The sequence below is a fragment of the Peromyscus californicus genome, unplaced genomic scaffold, assembly GCF_007827085.1.
Source record: "Peromyscus californicus insignis strain IS unplaced genomic scaffold, ASM782708v3 Scaffold_4__1_contigs__length_199733344, whole genome shotgun sequence".
Classification (NCBI taxonomy): Eukaryota; Metazoa; Chordata; class Mammalia; order Rodentia; family Cricetidae; genus Peromyscus; species Peromyscus californicus.
In genome coordinates this window covers 183558558-183577747 of record NW_026294562.1, presented here as the reverse complement: position 1 = coordinate 183577747, position 19190 = coordinate 183558558, and the positions used below count along the sequence as shown (strand labels likewise).

Below are 19190 nucleotides of genomic sequence, written 5' to 3'. Positions count from 1 at the left end.
CGTCTCTCCCTCCTCGCGGCAGTGATTTTTATTTTTTTTAAACGATACTCTTAGAAACGGTGTGAACTCAGGTCCCCACGCTTTCATAGCCAGCGCTTCACCAACTGCGTCACCTCCCCAGGCAGGACCGTGTTTTTCATGACATTGTTACCGCACAGACTTTGATTGGGTAGACTAGAGAGGATTCTTAGAAATAAATGGCTCACGGGGCTGGGGATGCGGCTCAGTTGGTAGTGTGTGTTTAGCACACATAAAGCCCCGGGTTGGAATCCTAGCATTGCATACACCCAGCACAGTGGTGCAAGCCTGTAATTCCATCTCTCAGGAGGTAGGGACAAGAGGATCAGGAGTTCAAGGACATCCTCAGCTGCATGGTGAGTTCTAGGGCAGCTTGGCCTATGTATGACCATGTCAAAAAAAAGAAAAAAAGAAAAAAAAAGCTCAGTGGTGGCGGTGCACGCCTTTAATCCCAGCACTTGGGAGGCAGAGGCAGGTGGATCTCTGTGCATTTGAGGCTAGCCTGGTCTACAGAGTGAGTTCCAGGACTACCAGGGCTACATAGCGAAACTGCGTTATAAAAACTAAAACAAAACAAACATTCAAAAACTGGGCAGGTGAGATGTCTCAGGAGGTGAAGGGCCCCGCCACTAACGCCTGTCACCATGACAGAACCCACTTCTGCAAAGTGTCCCCCGATCTCTACAGGCATGCTGTGGTGTGAGCATGTAATGATGAATTCTTTCTTAAAATTAAAAACTAAGTAGCTACCCGGACCCTCTTTAGACACCTGCCGTCACAGGCTCCATGGAAGAGTGACCTAATGGGAGTCCTTACCCAAGCACCACTTGGCCCTACGACCTCTCTGTCTCTGTCTCACCCACTGCCCAAGAACACTCATCTCTTCCCTAAGTGGACAGAGGCACAGCACAAGATCCAGTTGCCAGGGGGACTTTATTTGCAGAGGACAGCTGAGGCAAGAGTACATAAAGTATCTCAGATGGCGGCGGCCGCGGCCGCGGCCGCGTGGGGGAGGATGTCCCGGCATGCAGGTGGGTGGGAGAAAAAGCTGGAGCAGATCGGAGTGCTGTGAAGCCCCATGAGAGAAGACGGGGTGACGAAGCCAGGAAGACAGTGGTAAAGAGTCGGGGAGGCCCCCAGTGGGGAGCCCCGGTGATCAGATGTGTCTACTGATTTGACTGCTTGCTGTAGGCGGGGCTCTACTCTGGGGATGCAGGGTCAGTCCTCCGGGAGCTAAGACCCCACCCTCTGGGAGGGCGCACAGTTAAAAGAGGTCCGGCGCACACCAAATAAGTAAATAAAAGGAACACACAGTAGAGGAGGGGCCGGGGATTGTGAAGTCCAGGGCAGGTGGCTGTCTTACCTGGGGCTTGTGGGGGGGAGCGGGGGGGGGGGGGGGCGCTACCTGAGGTGGGTGGGACCGTGCACAGCTATGCGGGAGAGCTGAGCGTGGTGCATGCCTGTTATCCCCAGGACTCAGGATTCTGGGGCAAGAGGATCCAGAGTTCAAGACCAGAGACAGCCTGACGGCTCCCGTAGGTAAAGGTGCATGAAGACGGACAAAGAATTCAGTTCCATCGCTGGGCCCCAAGGTGGAAGGAGAGAACTGGCTCCCGAAAGTCCTCTGACTTTCACACGACACACACGTGTGCACGCACGCAGGCATGCACGCACAGAGCATAAAGGAGGGATGCAGACTACACACAGGACAGGTAGGGGAGAGATTGGAAATGGAGAGGAGGCCGCAGCCAGGCAGCACGGGCAAAGCGGGTCTCGGCATGCAGGCTGCTCCCCCTTTATAGCCCGCGCGGTCTCCTAACTACCCATCTTCCCTCAGCTCCTTTGCCAGTTCCTCAGCCTCCCCCTCCCTCTGCTTCCAGGGTTGGCCTAGGTAGCCCTTGATGGAGCTCACAGGGTTCCTCTTCCTGGGGTGAGGGTCTAGCAGCCCCCACAGGAGAGTGTCTGCCGCAGGGGATAGGCCATACCAGGGCTGTGGCCGGTCTTGGGGCTGGCCGGAGGCCTGCCAGATAAGGAAGTCCTCGAAGAAAGGGTCAGCCTCCACCAGGGGCTGGTCCCAGGGGAAGTAGCCGGTAAGGAGGCAGAAGACCAGGACTCCCAGAGCCCAGGCATCCAGGGCAGGTTGGATGGGTAGTCCCTCGGGGAAGGGTGGTGGAGCACACAGCTCAGGGGCCGTGTAGGGGATCGGTGGCCCAGTGAGTCGGAGCAGGGTACCTCTGGGCCGGGTGTGGCCAAAGTCCGTCAGCTTGATGCGATGGCAGTCTGGGTCACACACCAGCACATTCTCTGGCTTCAAGTCCCGGTATACCAGGCCATGGGAGTGAATGTGCTCCAAAGCTGAGGCCAGCTGGGCTGCACAGCGCTGGACTGCGGGCTGGGGAAGACCCACCTGCAGGGGTGAAAGATAATGAAGGTCCCCTGCTCCCCTAGCTGCTGAGGGAAGCTGAAGAGGTAGGGCTTCTTTTCAACCCCAGGCACAGCTCCTGGAAAAGCTGAGAAGGCTCATAGGTCATGCCAGTGAGGCCTGTGAGCTTTGAGAGATCTGTGAGGCCCGGTGTGATCTTGTTAGTGTGAAGCGTGGCATGTGTCTCTAAGGGTTGTGAACCTGTGATACCTATGAGGTCCAGTGTGAGCCTGTAAGGCCTAGGAGGCCCAGCTGAACCTGTTAGACCTGTGGAACCTGTGAGGTCTCTGAGGCCCAGTGCAAGGCTGATGTCAGGTCTAGTGTGAGCTGGTAAGGCCTACCTGAACCTGTGGGTCTTAGGAGTCCTATGAGACCTAGTGTGAGCTGTGAGTCCTAATATGAGCTCCAAGGCCTCGTTGAGCCTGAGTTCTGTGAGATTGTGGGGCCGATTGGTGGGGGGATGAGGGGGACTAGCATGAGTCTGAGCCTGTGAGGCCTCCGAGGCCTAGTAGGAGCCTACAAGTCCCATGAGTTTGCAAGTGTGCTGAGGCCTAGCGTGAGCCTCTGGTGTGACCTGGAGAGATCTGTGAGGCCTACTGCGAACTGACAGACCCCCAGATGGGTCCCAGTGAGCCCATGAAGCCTGTTAACTCCAGCAGGGCAGACTCTGAGCTTGTGAGGGTTGGTTAATCCCAACAGGACACAGTCAAGAAACGCTAAAGTGACCCAACAATTATAGAAATTGGGGTTAGATGGGGGCCAGGGTGGCCTAACACAGTGAGTGTGATTCTTGGGGTTCCTTGACTTCCCACAAACCCTGGTAAGGCTCACAAAGGCATACCCAGGGGCCGACCTGCTCACCTTGGGCTGGATGAAGGTGATGAGGTCCCCGTGGAGAACAGGCTCCGTCAGGAAGCTGTAGGAATTGGCTGACTCAATGCCAATGCCGTAGGCTGCCACGATGGCCGGGTGCGTGCCAAGTGAGAGGCCCACGCAGAACTCATACAGGAAGCTACGGAGGGAAGTCGAGGTCTTGGGGAGCTGCTTCAGTGCCAGGGGTGTTCCTGGAGATGGGGGTCAGATGGAACAGGGATGGATGTCAGAGGTGGGTAAGAGTTTGGGGTCACTAGGCCAGCTCTCTTGATCCTCTTCCTAGGCTTCAGGAGGGAATCTGTTTCCCAAACGCCTCCTTGTCCCCCAATCTCTGCCTCCCTACCAGCTACTCTAACAGCACCAGGCTCTGCTGCTACTAACGGTAGCATGCGGCACCCACGTCCACCCACGTCCACCCACGTCCACCCATGTCCACTCCACATTTCTGTTCTCAGGGTGAATTAAAACCGAACCTGGAACCTCCAGTGACTGTTTAACTCCCCACGATGACAATCCCATGTAGGAGGATTTTTTTAATTAATTAAATTTCATTCGTTTATTTTACACCCTGAAGGGAGTTTCCCCTCCCTCCTCTCTTCCTGTTCCCTCTCCTGGCCTCCTCTCTGCACCCCCACTGCCCACATCCACCCCTTCTCTGTTTCTGTTCAGAAAGGGGCAGGCCTCCCATGGATGTCAACAAGACATGGCACATCAACTTGAGGTAGGACTGAGCTCCTCCCCTTGTATAAGACTGGGCAAGGCAACCCAGTATGAGGAATGGGTTCCTGAAAGCTGGCCAGAGGTGGTGCATATCTTTAATCTTAGCACTTGGGAGGCAGAGACAGGGGGATCTCAGTGAGTTCAAGGCCAGTCTGGTCTACAGAGCAAGTTCCAGGACAGCCAGAGCTACACAGAGAAACCCTGTCTCAAAACAACAACAACAATAACAACAAACAAACAAGCAAACAAGAAAGAAAGAAATAGGCTCCTGAAAGCCAGCTCAAGCATTAGGGACAGTCCTGACCCCACTGCTAGGAATCCCACAAATAGACCAAGCTACACAAGTGTCAAACATATGTAGAGGGCCTAGGTTGGTCCCGTGCAGACCGTGGGAGGATTTTTTTTCTTTTTCTGAGGTAAGGTCTCACGTATTCCAGCCTGGCTTCTGGCTCCCTCTGTAGCTGGGGATGACGCTAAACTCCTGATCTTCCTGTCTCACAGGTGCGAGTGTAGGTATGGCCCACCATGGCTGGCACAAAGACATGTTTGAGGCACCTGGGCAAACTATACAGAGTGCAGGGTAACAGGTCCAGTTAAGGAGTCATGATCCTAGTCCATGGAGAAACAACATCCTAGATTCTCCCTCCAAGGCAGAAACTTTTAGTGTCAAGCTTCTAGCCATCAGCTATGATTTCTTAAGCTTATCTTAAGAACTATCACAACCACGGGGTTGTGTTGTTGTGTGATTCAGGCAGGCTGCCAACTTTCTCTTTTTTGTATGGCTGAGGATTGATCCTAGGGCCTCGGGCATGCTGGGCAAGGGCTCGACCACTGAGCCACACCCCAGCCCCTCACTGGGGGATTCTAGGCAGGGGCTCTACCACTGAGCCACACCCCCAGCCCCTCACTGGGGGATTCTAGGCAGGGGCTCGACCACTGAGCCACACCCCAGCCCCTCACTGGGGGATTCTAGGCAGGGGCTCTACCACTGAGCCACACCCCCAGCCCCTCACTGGGGGATTCTAGGCAGGGGCTCTACCACTGAGCCACACCCCCAGCCCCTCACTGGGGGGATTCTAGGCAGGGGCTCCACCACTGAGCCACACTCCAGCCCCTCACTGGGGGATTCTAGGCAGGGGCTCTATGGAAGAATGATGTCTTTCCCTGCTCACTGATGGATTCTGGGTCAACCGCTTGTCCCTGGGCCACGTCCCCGGCCTCTCACTGGTACAGTCTAGGCAAGTACTGGAGCCCTGAGCCAAATCCTCAGACTTCTCTTTACTTTTTGCTTTGATACAAGTTTTCACTAAGTTTTCTCAGGGGCCTCGCATGAATCCTGCAGCCTCAGACAGACCTTGAAATGGCCGTCCTACTTCCTCAGCCTCCCGTATGGCTGAATGACATGAACGGCTGCCTCTTTAAACACCCGCCGTTCAACTCCACACACTCCAGCCTGAAGTGGCAGTGTCTTCTCCAGCTGTCTCGGCTTCGTGTGTGTGTGTGTGTATGTGTGTGTGTGTGTGTGTGTGTGTGTGTGTGTGTGTGGTGTGTGTGTGTGGTGTGTGTGGTGTGTGTGTGTGTGTGTATGTGTTGTGTGTGTGTGGTGTGTGTGGTGTGTGTGTGTGTGGTGTGTGTGGTGTGTGTGTGTGGTGTGTGTGTGTGTGTGTGTGTTGTGTGTGTGTGTGTGGTGTGTGTGTGTGGTGTGTGTGTGTGTGTGGTGTGTGTGGTGTGTGCGTGTGTGTGTGTGTGGTGTGTGTGTGTGGTGTGTGTGTGTGTGTGGTGTGTGTGTGTGTGTGTGGTGTGTGTGTGTGTGGTGGTGTGTGTGTGTGTGGTGTGTGTGTGTGTGTGTGTGTGTGTGTGTGTGTGTGTGTGTGTGGACTGAAGTGGGGCCTCAGGCATACGAGGTGAGTCGTGCCCTGTCCCTGAGCTACAGCCCCCATCTCACCTAGTGTTCTGAAGGTCTCTGCTCACTTCCCACTGTACTCTGAACAGCTCAGCACCGCCTCCATCTTGACACCTGGGGCATCGTCTCGCACAGCGGTTCTCAACCTTCCCAATGCCACGACCCTCTAATACGGTTCCTCATGTGTGCTGACCCCCCAACCATAAAATTATTTTTGTCGTTACTTCATAACTGTAATTTTGATGCTGTTATGAATCGTCATGTACATATCTGTGTTTTCTGATGGGTCTTAGGTGACCCCTGTGAAAGGGTCGTTTGCCCCCAAGGGTCGCGACCCACAGGTTGAGAACCACTGATCTAGCGTGAGGCTGGGCACTCAGGGGTGTAACTCATATGTCCAATGAAACCAAGCAGTTGAGGCCTCACCAACAGTGCCTCAGTTCCCCTGCTGTTGTTCATGTCTCCATGCTCTGAACAGACCCGCCACAGATCTCTCATTCTGTTTCCCTCTCTCTCTGTTATGGGCCAAATCGCATTTCCTCAAATTCAAACAATGGAAGACAAATTCCTAGGATCCCACCCCCTACCCCCACCCTGGCGAATGAGGCTGTATTCAAAGATAAAGTTCCTTTCTTCCTTCCTTTTTAGTTTTTGAGACAAGATCTCTCTGGGTAATCCCACCTACCCTGGAACTCCATTAACCACACTGGCCTCAAATATGAGTGGTCTCGCCGGGCGGTGGTGGCGCACGCCTTTAATCCCAGCACTTGGGAGGCAGAGCCAGGCGGATCTCTGTGAGTTCGAGGCCAGCCTGGTCTCCAAAGCGAGTTCCAGGAAAGGCGCAAAGCTACACAGAGAAACCCTGTCTCGAAAAACCAAAAAAAAAAAAAAAAAAAAAAAAAAATATGAGTGGTCTTTCGTATTTATTCATGCATTTTATGTGTGTGTGTGAGCATGTGCTGTGTGTGTGGGATGCCTAAAGAAGAAGGTGTTAGATTCCCTGAAACTGGAGTCACAGGTGGTTGTGAGTTGCCTGATACTAGGAACTGAACTCAAGTCCTCTGGAAGGGCAAGAAGTACTTTTTTTTTTTCTTTTCAAGAAAGGGTTTCTCAGGCTGGAGAGATGGCTCAGAGGTTAAGAGCACTGGCTGCTCTTCCTGAGGTCCTGAGTTCAATCCCCAGTAACCACATGGTGGCTCACAGCCATCTGTAACGAGATCTGGTGCCCTCTTCTGGCCTGCAGGCATACATGCAGACAGAACACTGTATACACGATAAATAAATCTTTAAAAAAAAAAAAGAAAGAAAGAAAGAAAAAAGAAGGAAAGAAAAAAAGAAAGGAAGGAAGGAAGGAAGGAAGGAAGGAAGAAAGAAAGAAAGAAAGAAAGAAAGAAAGAAAGAAAGAAAGAAAGAAAGAAAGAAAGAAAGAAAGAAAGAAAGAAAGGGTTTCTCTGTGTAACAGCCCTGGCTGTCGTGGAACTTGCTCTGTAGCCCAGACTGGTCTCGAACACAGAGATCTGCCTTCAAGTGCTGGGATTAAAGGCGTGCACCCCGTCCCCCCAGCACAAGAAGCACTCTTAAATGCAGAGCCGTCTCAGAGACATCTCTCCACCCTCTCCTTCTTTGTTTTCAGTTTTTATTTTATGTGTATGAAGTGTCTGTCTACGTGTACGGATGTGCATGCCTGGTGCCCACAGATGTCAGGAGGCATCGGAGCCTATGGAATTGGATTCACGTGTTTTTTTTTTCCCTGCAAAAGGAAAAAATGCTTTTTAACTATGGAGCCTTCTCTTTAGCCCCTAGCCTTCAGAGAGAGAGGGTGGGGAGAGAGATGGTTAGATACTATCAATGAATATTGACATGGTGAACATGTAGGACCACAGGACAACTCTGTGGAGTCAGTTTGGTCCTTACACCTTTATGTGGGTTCCAGGGATCCAACTCAGGCGGTACAACCTCCGAGGCAATGCCTTCACCCTCCGAGGCATCTCAGCGGCCTGTGGGTGAGGCCACTGAGCACTCTTCCCTCTGCTCCCTGAGTGCTGGAATCACAGGTGTTTGCCCAGCAGGATGTCGAAATTTGATGAAGTGTTTTAGTTTTGTCCAGAACCGGGTATTGAACGTAGGGCCTCGCAGACACCAGGCAAGCATTCATACCACTGAGCTACATCCTCAGCCCTGCCCACCCGCTTCTCTGTCTCTCTCCTTTCTGAGACAGGGTGTCTTGGCTTGCAGATAGATGGCTGTCTTCAAGCTGAGTCCTCACAAAGTCCTGACTCCTACTCTCTTCTTTGAAGGATACCAGGCAGATTGTATTGGTGTCCACACAAATAGCCTCATTTTATTTCTTTAAATCAGTGGTTCTCAACCTTCCTAATGCTGCGACCCCCCTCCACCATAAAATTATTTTCATTGCTACTTCGTAACTGTAATTTTGCTACTGTTATGAATTGTAATGTAAATATCTGTGGTTTTGTTTTGTTGTTTTCTTCGAGACAGGGTTTCTCTGTGTAGTTTTGGTGCTTGTCCTGGAACTCACGCTGTAGACCAGGCTGGCCTTGAACTCACAGAGATCCTCCTGCCTCTGCCTCCCCAGTGCTGAGATTAAAGGCGTGCACCACCACTGCTCAGTAATATCTGTGCTTTTTGATGATCCCTTAGGTGACCCCTTGAAAAGATTGTCTCTAAAGGGGTCATGACCCATGGGTTGAGAACTCATGATCTAAAGACATCATTCACTTGTTAGATGGCATGCCCAGGATACATGAAACCTCTGGTTCCATCCCTCAAACGACATAAACTGGGCCTGGAGGTGCACTCCCGTAATCCCAACACTCAGTGGAGGTCGAGGCAGGAGGATCAGGAGTTCTAAGCTAGCCTCAGATATATAGCAAGTCTGAGGCCATTGTGGGCAGCATAGGACCCTGTCTGAAAGAGAGAAAGGAAGGAAGAGAGGAAGGAAAGAAGAAAAAAAGGAAGGAAGGAGGGAAGAGGGGAAGGAAGGAAGGAAGGAAAAAAAAGGAAAGTTGGAGAGATGGTTCAGGGGTGGAGAACACTGGGTGTTCCAGAGGACTCAGGTTTGATTCCCAGCACCCAACATGGCTGCTAAATAATGATCTGTATCTCCAGTTTTAGAGAATCGGATGCCCTCTTCTGGCCTCTGGGGGTACTGCATGCAAGTGGTGCATAGACATGCATACAGGCAAAATACCCATACACATAAAATTAAAAAATGAGCCGGGTGGTGGTGGCATATGCTTTTAATCCCAGCACTCGGGAGGCAGAGACATGTGGATTCTCTGTGAATTCGAGGTCAGCTGGGCTACAGAGTGAGATCCAGGAGACCAGGGCTACACAGAGAAACCCTGTCTCAAAAAACAGAGAGAGAGAGAGAGAGAGAGAGAGAGAGAGAGAGAGAGAGAGAGAGAGAGAGAGAGAGAGAGAGAAGCGGGGGGGAGGGAGGGAGGGAAGGAAGAAAAGGTTAGGACAGACAAACAATAATTGTTACTCTTCCAGAGGACCAGAGTTCAAATCCCAGCAGCTCACAACCAACCACCTGTAACTCCAGCTTCAGGGGACCTTTCGCCTCTCTGGCCTCTCAGGACACTGTACTCATGTGCACAGTTGCTCCCCCCACTGCCATATGCACATAACTAAAAAAATTGTTAATAAAAGTTTAAGAAGAAAGAGGTAAGGAGAGGGAGATGTTATAGTAGACACAAATCATGCAGTTTCAAACATCCCAGGAAGTGCAGATAAGTGGACATGGCTGTACGATAGAAAATCATTAGGTTTTTGTGTTTGTTTGTTTGTTAGTTTTAAGTACAAACAGGTTTCTCTTTTCTCCTTTCTTTTTAATTTTACACTGGTTGATTGTGTGCTTGTTGGGAGGAGGATTGTGGAGATCGGAGGACACCCTGGGGCAATCAGTTCTTTCCTTGCACCAGGTAGGTAGGATCTGGGGAATTGAACTCATGCCATCAGACTTTGTGGCAAGCGCCTTTAGCTGCTGAGACATCCTGATGGCTTTCTATTTTTGAAACAGCCTCTAATGTAGCCCAGGCTGGCCTGAAACTCTGTATATATCATAGGATGACTTCAAACTCCCGATCCTCCCGCCTCTACCTCCAGGGATTCTATCTCAGAGACACCGGGGTTACGCGTATCAGCCACTGTGTCCGGCTTTGTTTGTCTGAGACAGTTATCTTGCTACTCAGCCTGGCTAACCTGGAACTCACTATGTAAATCTTAGACCAGCTTCAGATTCATAGCAACCTCCCCGCCTCGGCCTGAGTGATGAGATTATGCAGGCATACAACATAATGCCGGGCTTCTCATCTCTTCAAAGGAGAGAGCTGGGTTAAAGGAACCCCCTAAAAACACACAGCTTAGAAAGACCTGACTGACGTTTATAAGACTCCCAAGTCTTGGCTAGCTCGTCTGAAATCTTGCTCAGATGTACCCTATGGCATTCCCGGGCCCAGGATCCGGTACCTTTCTGCCGGTGAGTAACCAGCAGGACACGACCGAACCGGCCCTGGCCCAAGGGACGCACTTCCTCGTACAACTCCTCCACCTCAGTGCGGACCAGGGTCTGGGCGCTCAGAGCCATCATGTCCTCCAAGGCCAGCGCAGTCTCCTGGCCCTGCTCCAGCTCCTCTACGGTGAGGCCCCCCAGGCCTTCGTCACCTCCATCTTCCACAGCTGCCACTTCCATCACCCCGTCCTCTGACTGCTTGCCCGGCATTTCTGCAAGATAGATGAGGAAAGTGACCCAGGACTCAGAGGTCACTAGCCTATGCCCAGTGGAGGGAGAGCATGGTAACCAGACCCCTGGGTCTGAGAGAGGAAGGCTGGGGTCTGGACTCCTAGATCTGAGGGAGGAGGGCTGGGGTCTGGACCCATGGATCTGAGTGAAGAGGGCTGGGGTGTGAAGAAGTCTGGACCTGCACTGATTGCCAGTTCTCATTATGACTTACTTCCATTCTGTCAGAGGACCCCGAGGAGTGGAAAACAGTCAGTGGTGTGAGGTGAGGTCAATTGAGAGGTCAGATGCCCCCCCCATTCCCACTGCCACCTGGTGGCCTGAGAGTGAAAGATGAACCAAGCCATTGAGACAACCCCCCCATCTTGTTTCCAAAGCAAACAGACTTGGGCCCAGAGTGGATGAGCAGCTCCCTCCAAAGAGCAAACAGGTGCTCTCTGCCTCCAGGGAAGGGTGGGGCTCTACGCAGCTTGAGACATCAGGGTCCTGCCGGAAGCTGTCGCTTGGACCGGTCCCCAATCCTTCAGCCCTCAATCATTTTGTGGTCCAAGTCTCACAGCTCAGCGGCTCCTCCCTAGACCCAGGGCTCCAGACCCCAGTTCCCCTCCCAATATCTAGAAATATAGACCCCAGCCTTCCTCCTTCACATTAAGGGTCAGACCTCCTTCCTCAGACTCAGGAGTTCAGATCCCACCCATCTACCCTCAGATCCAGGGTCCCTGACTCCAGCCCTCCTCCCTCAGGCCCAGGGGTCCAGCCCTCAGCCCTCCTCCCCCAGACCTAGGGGTCCAAACCATAACTTATTACTGCCCGGGAACGTCTATGACTCACACAACTTGGGGGCTTGGACCCTGGCCCCAACACTCAAGCACTCGATGGCTTCCAGATCTTCCCTGTCCTGTTGAGGGTCCAGGGCTCTTACCCCCTGTTTTCCTAGTTCAGCTGCAGCCGACCTCAAGCCGGTTAACCTTGCCCTACTTCTGACCTGGGCTGAGAGCTCCAGACCTCACCTTCTTCAAGGCTTGTCTGATCCCCTTTCTGCCTACTGCGGTTAGCGCCCTGCACTTCGGGGCTCCTGCCAGCACCGGCTTGCCCAGGAGCAAGTCCCGCCCCCCACCTTGGGGGGTCGTAAAGCCCCACCCTCTGCCCCGCCCCTTCTGCCCCCACTGGGGGCAGAGCGACACCGTGTGTTGAATCCTAGTACTGACTGTGGGTGAACAAAGGCCCCAGATTTGGGGGCGCGGGTGTGTGCTCAGCTCTCCTCCCCGGGACCCAAGAGTCCCGGTAGCCTTCCTCCCTCAGACGCAGAAGTCCAGACTCCCCTCCTCCCTCACGTTCAGGGTCCACGCTCTAGCCTTCCTTCCTCAGTGGAGGATTCTAGAAAGCAGCCCACCTATCCGACATCGAGGTCTAGGTACCACCCTTTCTCATATCCAAGCCCTTAGCCCTCATCCCTCAGATCCAAGGGTCGGGGCAGCCTTCCTCTCTCAGGTCAGGACTCTAGACCCCAGCCCTCTTCCCTCAGATTCAGGGTTCAGACCCTAATCCTTCTTCCTCAGACTCAGGAGTCCAGGCCCCATCCATTAACCCTCAGACCCAAGGTCCAGGACCCCAGCCATCCTCCCTCAGGCCCAGAAGCCCGGGACTAAACTGCCTTCCTCAAACCCAGGGATCCAGCGCTCCTTTCTCCGATCCAAGAGACTAGGTCCGAGACCTCTTCTCTCTGACCCAGGGATCGGATCCCAGCCCTCTTCCTTCAGATCTAGGGATGCAGACTGTAGCCTCCTCTCTCAGGCGGTCTCATCTCTCCTTTATTCTGGCCCCATTTGGTCGGCTCCCCAGCTTCTGCTGCCCTGTTGGCGGACACAAATCTTCCCGGAGGTGTGTCCAGGAGCCCCAGACACTAGGGTCCTGTTTAGGGACAAAATGAGACAGGATTCTAAAATGATGTCATGAGAAATGACCTCAGAGCAGGGGCCAGAAACAGGTGGTGGGGCAGCTGGGGCTCAGGAGTGACTTTCCCCTTCCTCCGGGACAGCTGCACTGTCTGTTGGGTTTCAAGCACTGAGGATGTGGGTTCCTTTCATTGTCCAAAGACACTTTTTATTTTGTAAGTATTTTGAGTTTTACAAAAACAGTTGCAAAGGTCCCTTGGACCTCTCCCCCGCTCTCCCCCCGAGGTCAGCATCCCACCCAACATTTAACACTGAGTTAGCAACGCTCTCAACAACAGTTGTCCTGTCTACCCTTGTTGCCTTCAAGGTCCTTTTCCTGTTCCCAAGTCCAATCCGGGGCACCATGGCGCATTTAGGGAACTCACTTTGAAATCTAAAAGGTGTAGATTCTGGCTTGGGGCATGTAGCTCTGTTTGCAGCGTTTGTTCGACCTGCACCAAACTCTGGTGGCTCAAATCTCCAGCGCGCTGTGTAAATCGCCATGGTGGCACAGGTCTGCAATTTCAGCACTTGGGCGTGGGGGCAGGGGGATCAAAAGTTCAAGGAGGGTAATCAAGGTTATCCTCCATTCCATAGTGAGATGACATCCTGGCATACACGAGAACTTGATGGTTTTTTTTTTTTTGTTTTGTTTTGTTTTTTTTTTTTTTTTGGTTTTTCGAGACAGGGTTTCTCTGTGTAGCTTTGCGCCTTTCCTGGAACTCGCTTTGGAGACCAGGCTGGCCTCGAACTCACAGAGATCCGCCTGGCTCTGCCTCCCGAGTGCTGGGATTAAAGGCGTGCGCCACCACCGCCCGGCACTTGATGTTTTTTAAAGTATAAATTCCAGTGATGTTTGTAGTTCCTGCCCCTCTGCTGGGTGCTGGGGACGTGAGGCACAATGAGCTGGAGCCTGTGTGCGGCTTGAGAGAGAGGAAGACCCTTGGAACCAGCCCTGGCTCTCGTGATTGATGGGTCCTTGAAGAAAGATGGAGCTGGGATATTTGGAGCCAGATAGATTACTTGGGGCTTTGTGGAAACAGAAAATGGAAGGGTTTAGAAATGAGAAAAAAACAAAACACAAGCACATCGCAGCAGTTGGTGATAAGGAGAGGAAGAACAGACACAGATGGCTTGGAGGACTCCAGGGATGGGGACCAGTTTCTGTAGGCCAAGATGGGAGCAAAGTGTGCCTGGTGGAGCATCTAAGGTGTGTGAGTGCCTGTCGGCAGTGACGTGTGTGTGTGTGTGTGTGTGTGTGTGTGTGTGTGTGTGTAACTTCAGAATACATAAATGATTCCCACAACGGAACCAGCACGGAGCCCAGGAAACACTACATCAACATAATATCGGATCCTATATGTTCAGGTTTTGTGCCTCAGTTGGTGGGAGCCACCCAGGGTCTTAGAGGAGAAGAGTGGTCCCATCAGAATTCATGATAAGCAGTCAGTGTTTCAGAGATACAGAAATACAGCTGTAGGAGGAACAGAAACTTTCATCGGGACGGTGCTCAGGGTCAGGGGATGAGGTTCAGTTGATAGGGGGCCTGCCCTAGCGTGCAGGAAGCCTGGGGTCCCGTCTCTACCCAGAACCCAAAGACAATGTGGAGATGCACGCCTGTAATCCCAGCACTGAGGAGGCAGAGGCAGGAGGATCAGAAGTTCAAGGTCGTCTATCTGCACAGTGGGTTTGAGGCCAGTTTGGGATACACGAGACTGTTTTGGAAGGAAAATCAGGATGAGAAGGAGGAGCAGGGAGAAGGAAAGGTTGAGGAGAGGAGAAGAGAGGGGGAAGGGGAGGAGGAGGGGGAGCAAGATGGGACAGAATGAAGGAAGAAGACAAAAAGAGAGATGGGGGGAAGGAGTGGGAGGCTGCAACAGCGGCACACAATCCGGACCCAGAGTCCTCAGTTGTGTGTGTGTGTGTGTGTGTGTGTGTGTGTGTGTGTGTGCGCGCGCGCGCGCGTGCGCGTGCGTGCGTACTGCAGATGAGGGGTTACACTTCCAAGTCCAGCCTTCATCAGGCAAAAGTGAAGTGTGTTCCCTGTCTTCTGGTAACGGTTGTTGCCTTTCCCAGGTGGCCTCGAGGGCTGGCTCAGGACACTCTAGCCAAGGTTCTGACCACCTCTCTCAGTCACCTGGTCAGGAACCCCTATTGCCTGTCCCCACCCTCCCATCGTCTTTAATTTCATCTTCCTCCTCCTCTGTCCACTCCTCCAAACTCGATCCTCCCTCTTCTTCCTCCTCATCTTCATAGGACACACCGCCTAAGCTCCCAGATCCCTCTCCACTCCCCTGCAGCCCCCAGTCATCCCCTAGAACATCCAGGACAGCCAGTGGAGGGCTCCTAGTCTCAGGATCCAGATCCAGAAGTCCCTGGAGCAAGGTCAGAGCTGGGGGTGCAAACTGGTCCCAGGGTGCCGGTGGCCGAGGGGGCTGGGGCTTAGTGGTCATCCAACCGGCAAACGCCTCGAACTCAGGATCAGGGGCCAATGCTACATCCCAAGGGAAGCAGGCTGTGGCAGCACAGAAGAGAAGCACGCCCAGGGCCCAGGAGTCCACAGCTGGCCTCAAGGGCAGGGTGTTCGGCGGCAGCAGGAGGCAGAGTTCAGGTGGTGCCGTGGGCAGAGGTACTGGTGGGGCAGGGGTCGGGCTGCCCTCGGGTCGGGTCAAACCCAAGTCACCTAGGGCTACTCTGTTGCAGTCAGGATCGAAGACCAGCACGTTGTCCGGCTTGACATCTGCGTGCACTAGCCCCCGGCCGTGGAGGAAGTCCAGGGCTCCAGCCAGCTGGGCCACTACCCGCTTCACCATCAGCTCTGGGAGGCCCTGAGGTCGGGGAGAAAGGGAAAGGGTATGCTGTCTTCTCGCTTCACCATCCTGGACATAGCTCTTGATTCCTAAGGATTCTGACGCTTGACGTTTGAAGGTCCAGAATCCAGAGCCCCCAAAGCCATCCAATATCTCCACAAACACGCAAAGTCCTGCAGATCCGCCACCCTTTATTGCCCCCTCCACTGACTCCCAACAGTACCCCACTTCTCATCGGAGCGTATTCCTCTGTTTCTGTCTCTGTGCTTCTCTCTGTGTCTCTGTCTCTGTCTCTCTCTGTGTCTCTGTCTCTGTCTCTCTCTGACACAGGGTCTCAGGTAGACCAGACTGGCCTCAGATTCACCTATCCATCCATCCAGTTAGTCATGCAGCCAACCATGTAGCCATCTACTCATCCATACAACATGCATGCATTCATCTGTCCATCCATATACCTAACTAACCATGCAGTTATGTATTTGTACAGCTATCCATGTGGCCATCCATGCATCCATCCATGCAACCATCCATGCATCCACACAGTCATCCATCCATCCATGAATCCACACAGTCATCCATCCATCCATAAATCCACACAGTCATCCATCCATCCATAAATCCACACAGTCATCCATCCATCCATGAATCCACACAGTCATCCATCCATGCATGAATCCACACAGTCATTCCATCCATCCATGAATCCACACAGTCTTCCATCCATCCATGAATCCACACAGTCATCCATCTATCCATGAATCCACAGTTTTCCATCCATCCATGAATCCACACAGTCATCCATCCATCCATGAATCCACACAGTCATCCATCCATCCATGAATCCACACAGTCATCCATCCATCCATGAATCCACAAGTCTTCCATCCATCCATGAATCCACACAGTCATCCATCTATCCATGAATCCACCCACAGTTTTCCATCCATCCATGAATCCACACAGTCATCCATCCATCCATGAATCAATCCATCCATCTACACATCAAACTAAACATCCAGCTGTCCATCCATGCCTGTACGCATTCATCCATCCACTTACCCACCTACCTACCCATTCATCCGTCTACCCACTCATCATCCTTCCACCCAAGCATCCACCCATCTCCCCTCCCTCCTTCCTCTCATCCTTCCTTTTGCTTACCCCTAACTCTATCTCAAATGTGAAGTGCTGACCCCTCAATATCTCCATGCACCCGATCTCCAAATATAAAAGGGGCTAGACTCTCCTGGGTTCAGTCCTGACCTAGTAGTCTTTCTAAAGGAAATTCCATTTCAAGCCTATGCAAGTCAGCCTGCAGACACAGCCTGTGCCAACCTGCCCTTGTCGACAGTATCAACCCTGCTTTCCTCCTCTACAGCCATGGCCCACCTATGACCAATCATAAACCCTTCCATCCCATCCATCCATTCCCACCTCCCAATCGCCACACCAACTGGAGCCTCAAATCTGTCTATATGCCACCCCCAAGTAGCCACAATCCATCCCCAACCTTAACGCCAACCCAGCTCCTCCCTTCCAAGCTTGTGTTTGGATGGTCATATGGATCAGCGCTGGGGTCAGGCAGGCAACCCTGTTGAGACTTAGAAATGGGGAGGTCATTTGGGGGTCTCAGGGTGATCTTGATGGTGCATTAATTTGGGGTTAGGGACTGAGGGGGACCTGAGCACTTCTATCCAGCCTTGCCTTCTCCTGGAGCATTCCACTGAGATCCCCACAGGGTGCATACTCCTGGGCAAAGGCAAAATGTCGGGGTGTCTGCAGGGGCCTTCCCAGGGTCTGCAGCAGGCCTGGATGTGAAGAGACGCAGCGGCCCACACAGAATTCTCTCAGGAAAGTTGTTCTCAGGACCGAGTCCCGCCGGAGGAGCTTAAGGGCCACGGTTTGACCTGTCAGAAAGATGGGGTCAGATGAGAACCCGGGACACCCCGGTCCTGCTGTGGGACCTTAGGCAAGCCGCTTGACCTCTCTGAGCCTGAGAATTCTCATATGAAAATCAAGTGTCTTCATCTGTGAAGTGTGGGTTGGAACTAGTCCTTCCCTTACGTCCTTTCCTGCTCTGCTTTGGACTGCCATGTTGCCTTACCTTCTCTGGTCCTCCATTCCCTGTAACATTAAGGGGCAGGGTAGTGACATGAATTCCAGTTCAAATGGCTCACCTGCCTTGCTGTGTGATGTGTGACCTGGAGTCAGTCACTTGCTCTCTCTGGGTGGCCTATGTCTCTCAGAAGATCATGGAGCTCTGCGCTTTTTGAATTCCCATCAGGTCTAGCTTATCTCTGAGATGCCTCATGATGGGAGAATTTGAAGTCCACCCCTTGGTGGCTGGACTCACCCCCTTGGCGAGGCTGGGCTAGGAGCACTCGGCCGTAGGAACCGGAACCCAGCTTTCGGAGGAGACGGTACTGGACACGCAGGCTTCTGACCGACGTCACCCTGCTGCCTGTCAGCTCCACGAGCCGCTGGAGGGCCACGGCTGTGTCCTCCTGTGGGGAGAAGGAATGGGGTGGTCGAGGGGCGAGTTTGGGGCCTCCCTGAACAACAGCAGGGATCGGAGTCCAGGCCCAGAACCAAGCTGTGGATGCAAGGGACAGGGGTCACTGTCCCCAGAGAGAAGGATGAGTCACAGTGAGTCACCCAGCCCGGGGACACCTGTTCTTGTATCCTAGCAAAGTTCGGGGGTCTCAGTCTCAAAGGCTTTATCTGCCCCCACCTGAGGGAGACAGCCAGAAGTTCTCAACCCCCAACTATGGGTTTGTGTTTAGCCCACGGGACCCCCTTCATCCTCTCTTCCATGTGTTCTGATCTGCGTGTTCTGGTCCCAGGGATCGACCCTTTGGGTCTGCACTGTTGTCCTTTCCTGAATCTGGGCCTCCAGCTCCCCCATCTCTCTCTCTCTTCTCTTCTCTGTCTCTCCTTCTCTCTGTGTGTTCTTTGTCTCTCTGTCTCTCTCTCCATTCTGTCTGTCTTTCTGTCTCTCCCTCTAAATCTCCCTGTTTCTCCTCTCTCTCTCTCTCTCTCCCCCTCCCTCCGGTCTGTCCCCTCCTCTCTCACCTCTGTATCCCCATCCTCGGGGGTCTCGGGGGCCCTGAGCTCCATCTCAGGTTGTCTGATGTCAGCTGGCCCTTTATGCACCCCTTATCTAGACTCCCCGAAGAGGAACCAGCCTGAGGGACCCTCTGCACCCCCACGGGTCTTTCCCTGGCCGGGTGCGGTGAAGCTGTTGGAGGGAGGCCTTGGTGTCCCTCTGAAACAATCTTCCTGGCCCCCGAGATTGTTTCTCAGACTCCCGGTCCTTCTTCCCTCCTGGGGGTGTGTCGCCCTCTGTTGCCTTACTTATTTCTTTTCCGTCTTCTCAGCCTTCGATTCCTTCTCTACAACCTCTGGCAGTCTTTCTTTCCTTCTGAATCTCTCTCTCTCTCTCCCCCCCCTCCCTGTCTGCCTTTTGTGTCTCTGTTCCTCCCTCTTTTCTATTTCTCTCAATCCCTTTCTTTACTCTCCGAGTATAACTTTGGCTCTTTTTCTTTTCATCTGTCTGTCCCTTTCCCCTCCACTCTCTTCCTCCCTTTGTTTCTCCCCGGGGTGCTCTCCCTCTCTCTACCCTGCCTCTGTTTGCTGGGGCCTCTGACTCCCCTGCACACTGTCCCCTGTTTATCAACGGAGTCTGCCCATGGCACGTCCCTACACTCTTCTCTGCCTCCCTGTCTCTCTGGCTCTCTTGGGCCGT

General features: G+C 53.0%; 2 protein-coding genes across 3 annotated transcripts; both read right to left on the bottom strand.

The window, feature by feature from the left end:
- Window positions 1-932: 932 nt before the first annotated feature.
- On the bottom strand, window positions 933-11793 carry Sbk2 (SH3 domain binding kinase family member 2). 2 transcript variants are annotated; one of them, XM_052763282.1, is made up of 4 exons: window positions 11712-11793; window positions 10431-10685; window positions 3302-3504; window positions 933-2425 (listed from the first exon to the last, which is right to left on the bottom strand). In XM_052763282.1, the coding sequence occupies exons 2-4, from the start codon at window positions 10681-10683 to the stop codon at window positions 1838-1840; spliced, it is 1044 nt and encodes a 347-aa protein (XP_052619242.1). In that variant the 5' UTR covers window positions 10684-10685; window positions 11712-11793; the 3' UTR covers window positions 933-1837. The 2 variants fall into 2 exon arrangements, with proteins under 2 accessions (XP_052619242.1, XP_052619243.1); XM_052763283.1 differs by having other exon boundaries at window positions 11624-11723.
- Window positions 11794-14776: 2983 nt separating this feature from the next.
- Sbk3 (SH3 domain binding kinase family member 3) lies at window positions 14777-18562 on the bottom strand. The gene is made up of 4 exons (XM_052760357.1): window positions 18518-18562; window positions 17799-17949; window positions 17150-17352; window positions 14777-15463 (listed from the first exon to the last, which is right to left on the bottom strand). The coding sequence occupies exons 1-4, from the start codon at window positions 18560-18562 to the stop codon at window positions 14777-14779; spliced, it is 1086 nt and encodes a 361-aa protein (XP_052616317.1).
- Between the last annotated feature and the right edge of the window lie 628 nt (window positions 18563-19190).

What these genes read in the sequence shown, in the direction of transcription:
- Sbk2 (XM_052763282.1), bottom strand. Translation starts at nt 10,683, where the DNA reads ATGCCGGGCAAGCAGTCAGAGGACGGGGTGATGGAAGTGGCAGCTGTG. An exon ending in GGTTACTCACCGGCAGAAAG is followed by an intron (nt 3,505 to 10,430) that starts GTACCGGATCCT and finishes CCCCATCTCCAG; the next exon opens with GAACACCCCTGGCACTGAAG. An exon ending in TCACCTTCATCCAGCCCAAG is followed by an intron (nt 2,426 to 3,301) that starts GTGAGCAGGTCG and finishes TCACCCCTGCAG; the next exon opens with GTGGGTCTTCCCCAGCCCGC.
- Sbk3 (XM_052760357.1), bottom strand. Translation starts at nt 18,562, where the DNA reads ATGGAGCTCAGGGCCCCCGAGACCCCCGAGGATGGGGATACAGAG. An exon ending in CCGAGGATGGGGATACAGAG is followed by an intron (nt 17,950 to 18,517) that starts GTGAGAGAGGAG and finishes TTCTCCCCACAG; the next exon opens with GAGGACACAGCCGTGGCCCT. An exon ending in AGCCCAGCCTCGCCAAGGGG is followed by an intron (nt 17,353 to 17,798) that starts GTGAGTCCAGCC and finishes TCTTTCTGACAG; the next exon opens with GTCAAACCGTGGCCCTTAAG.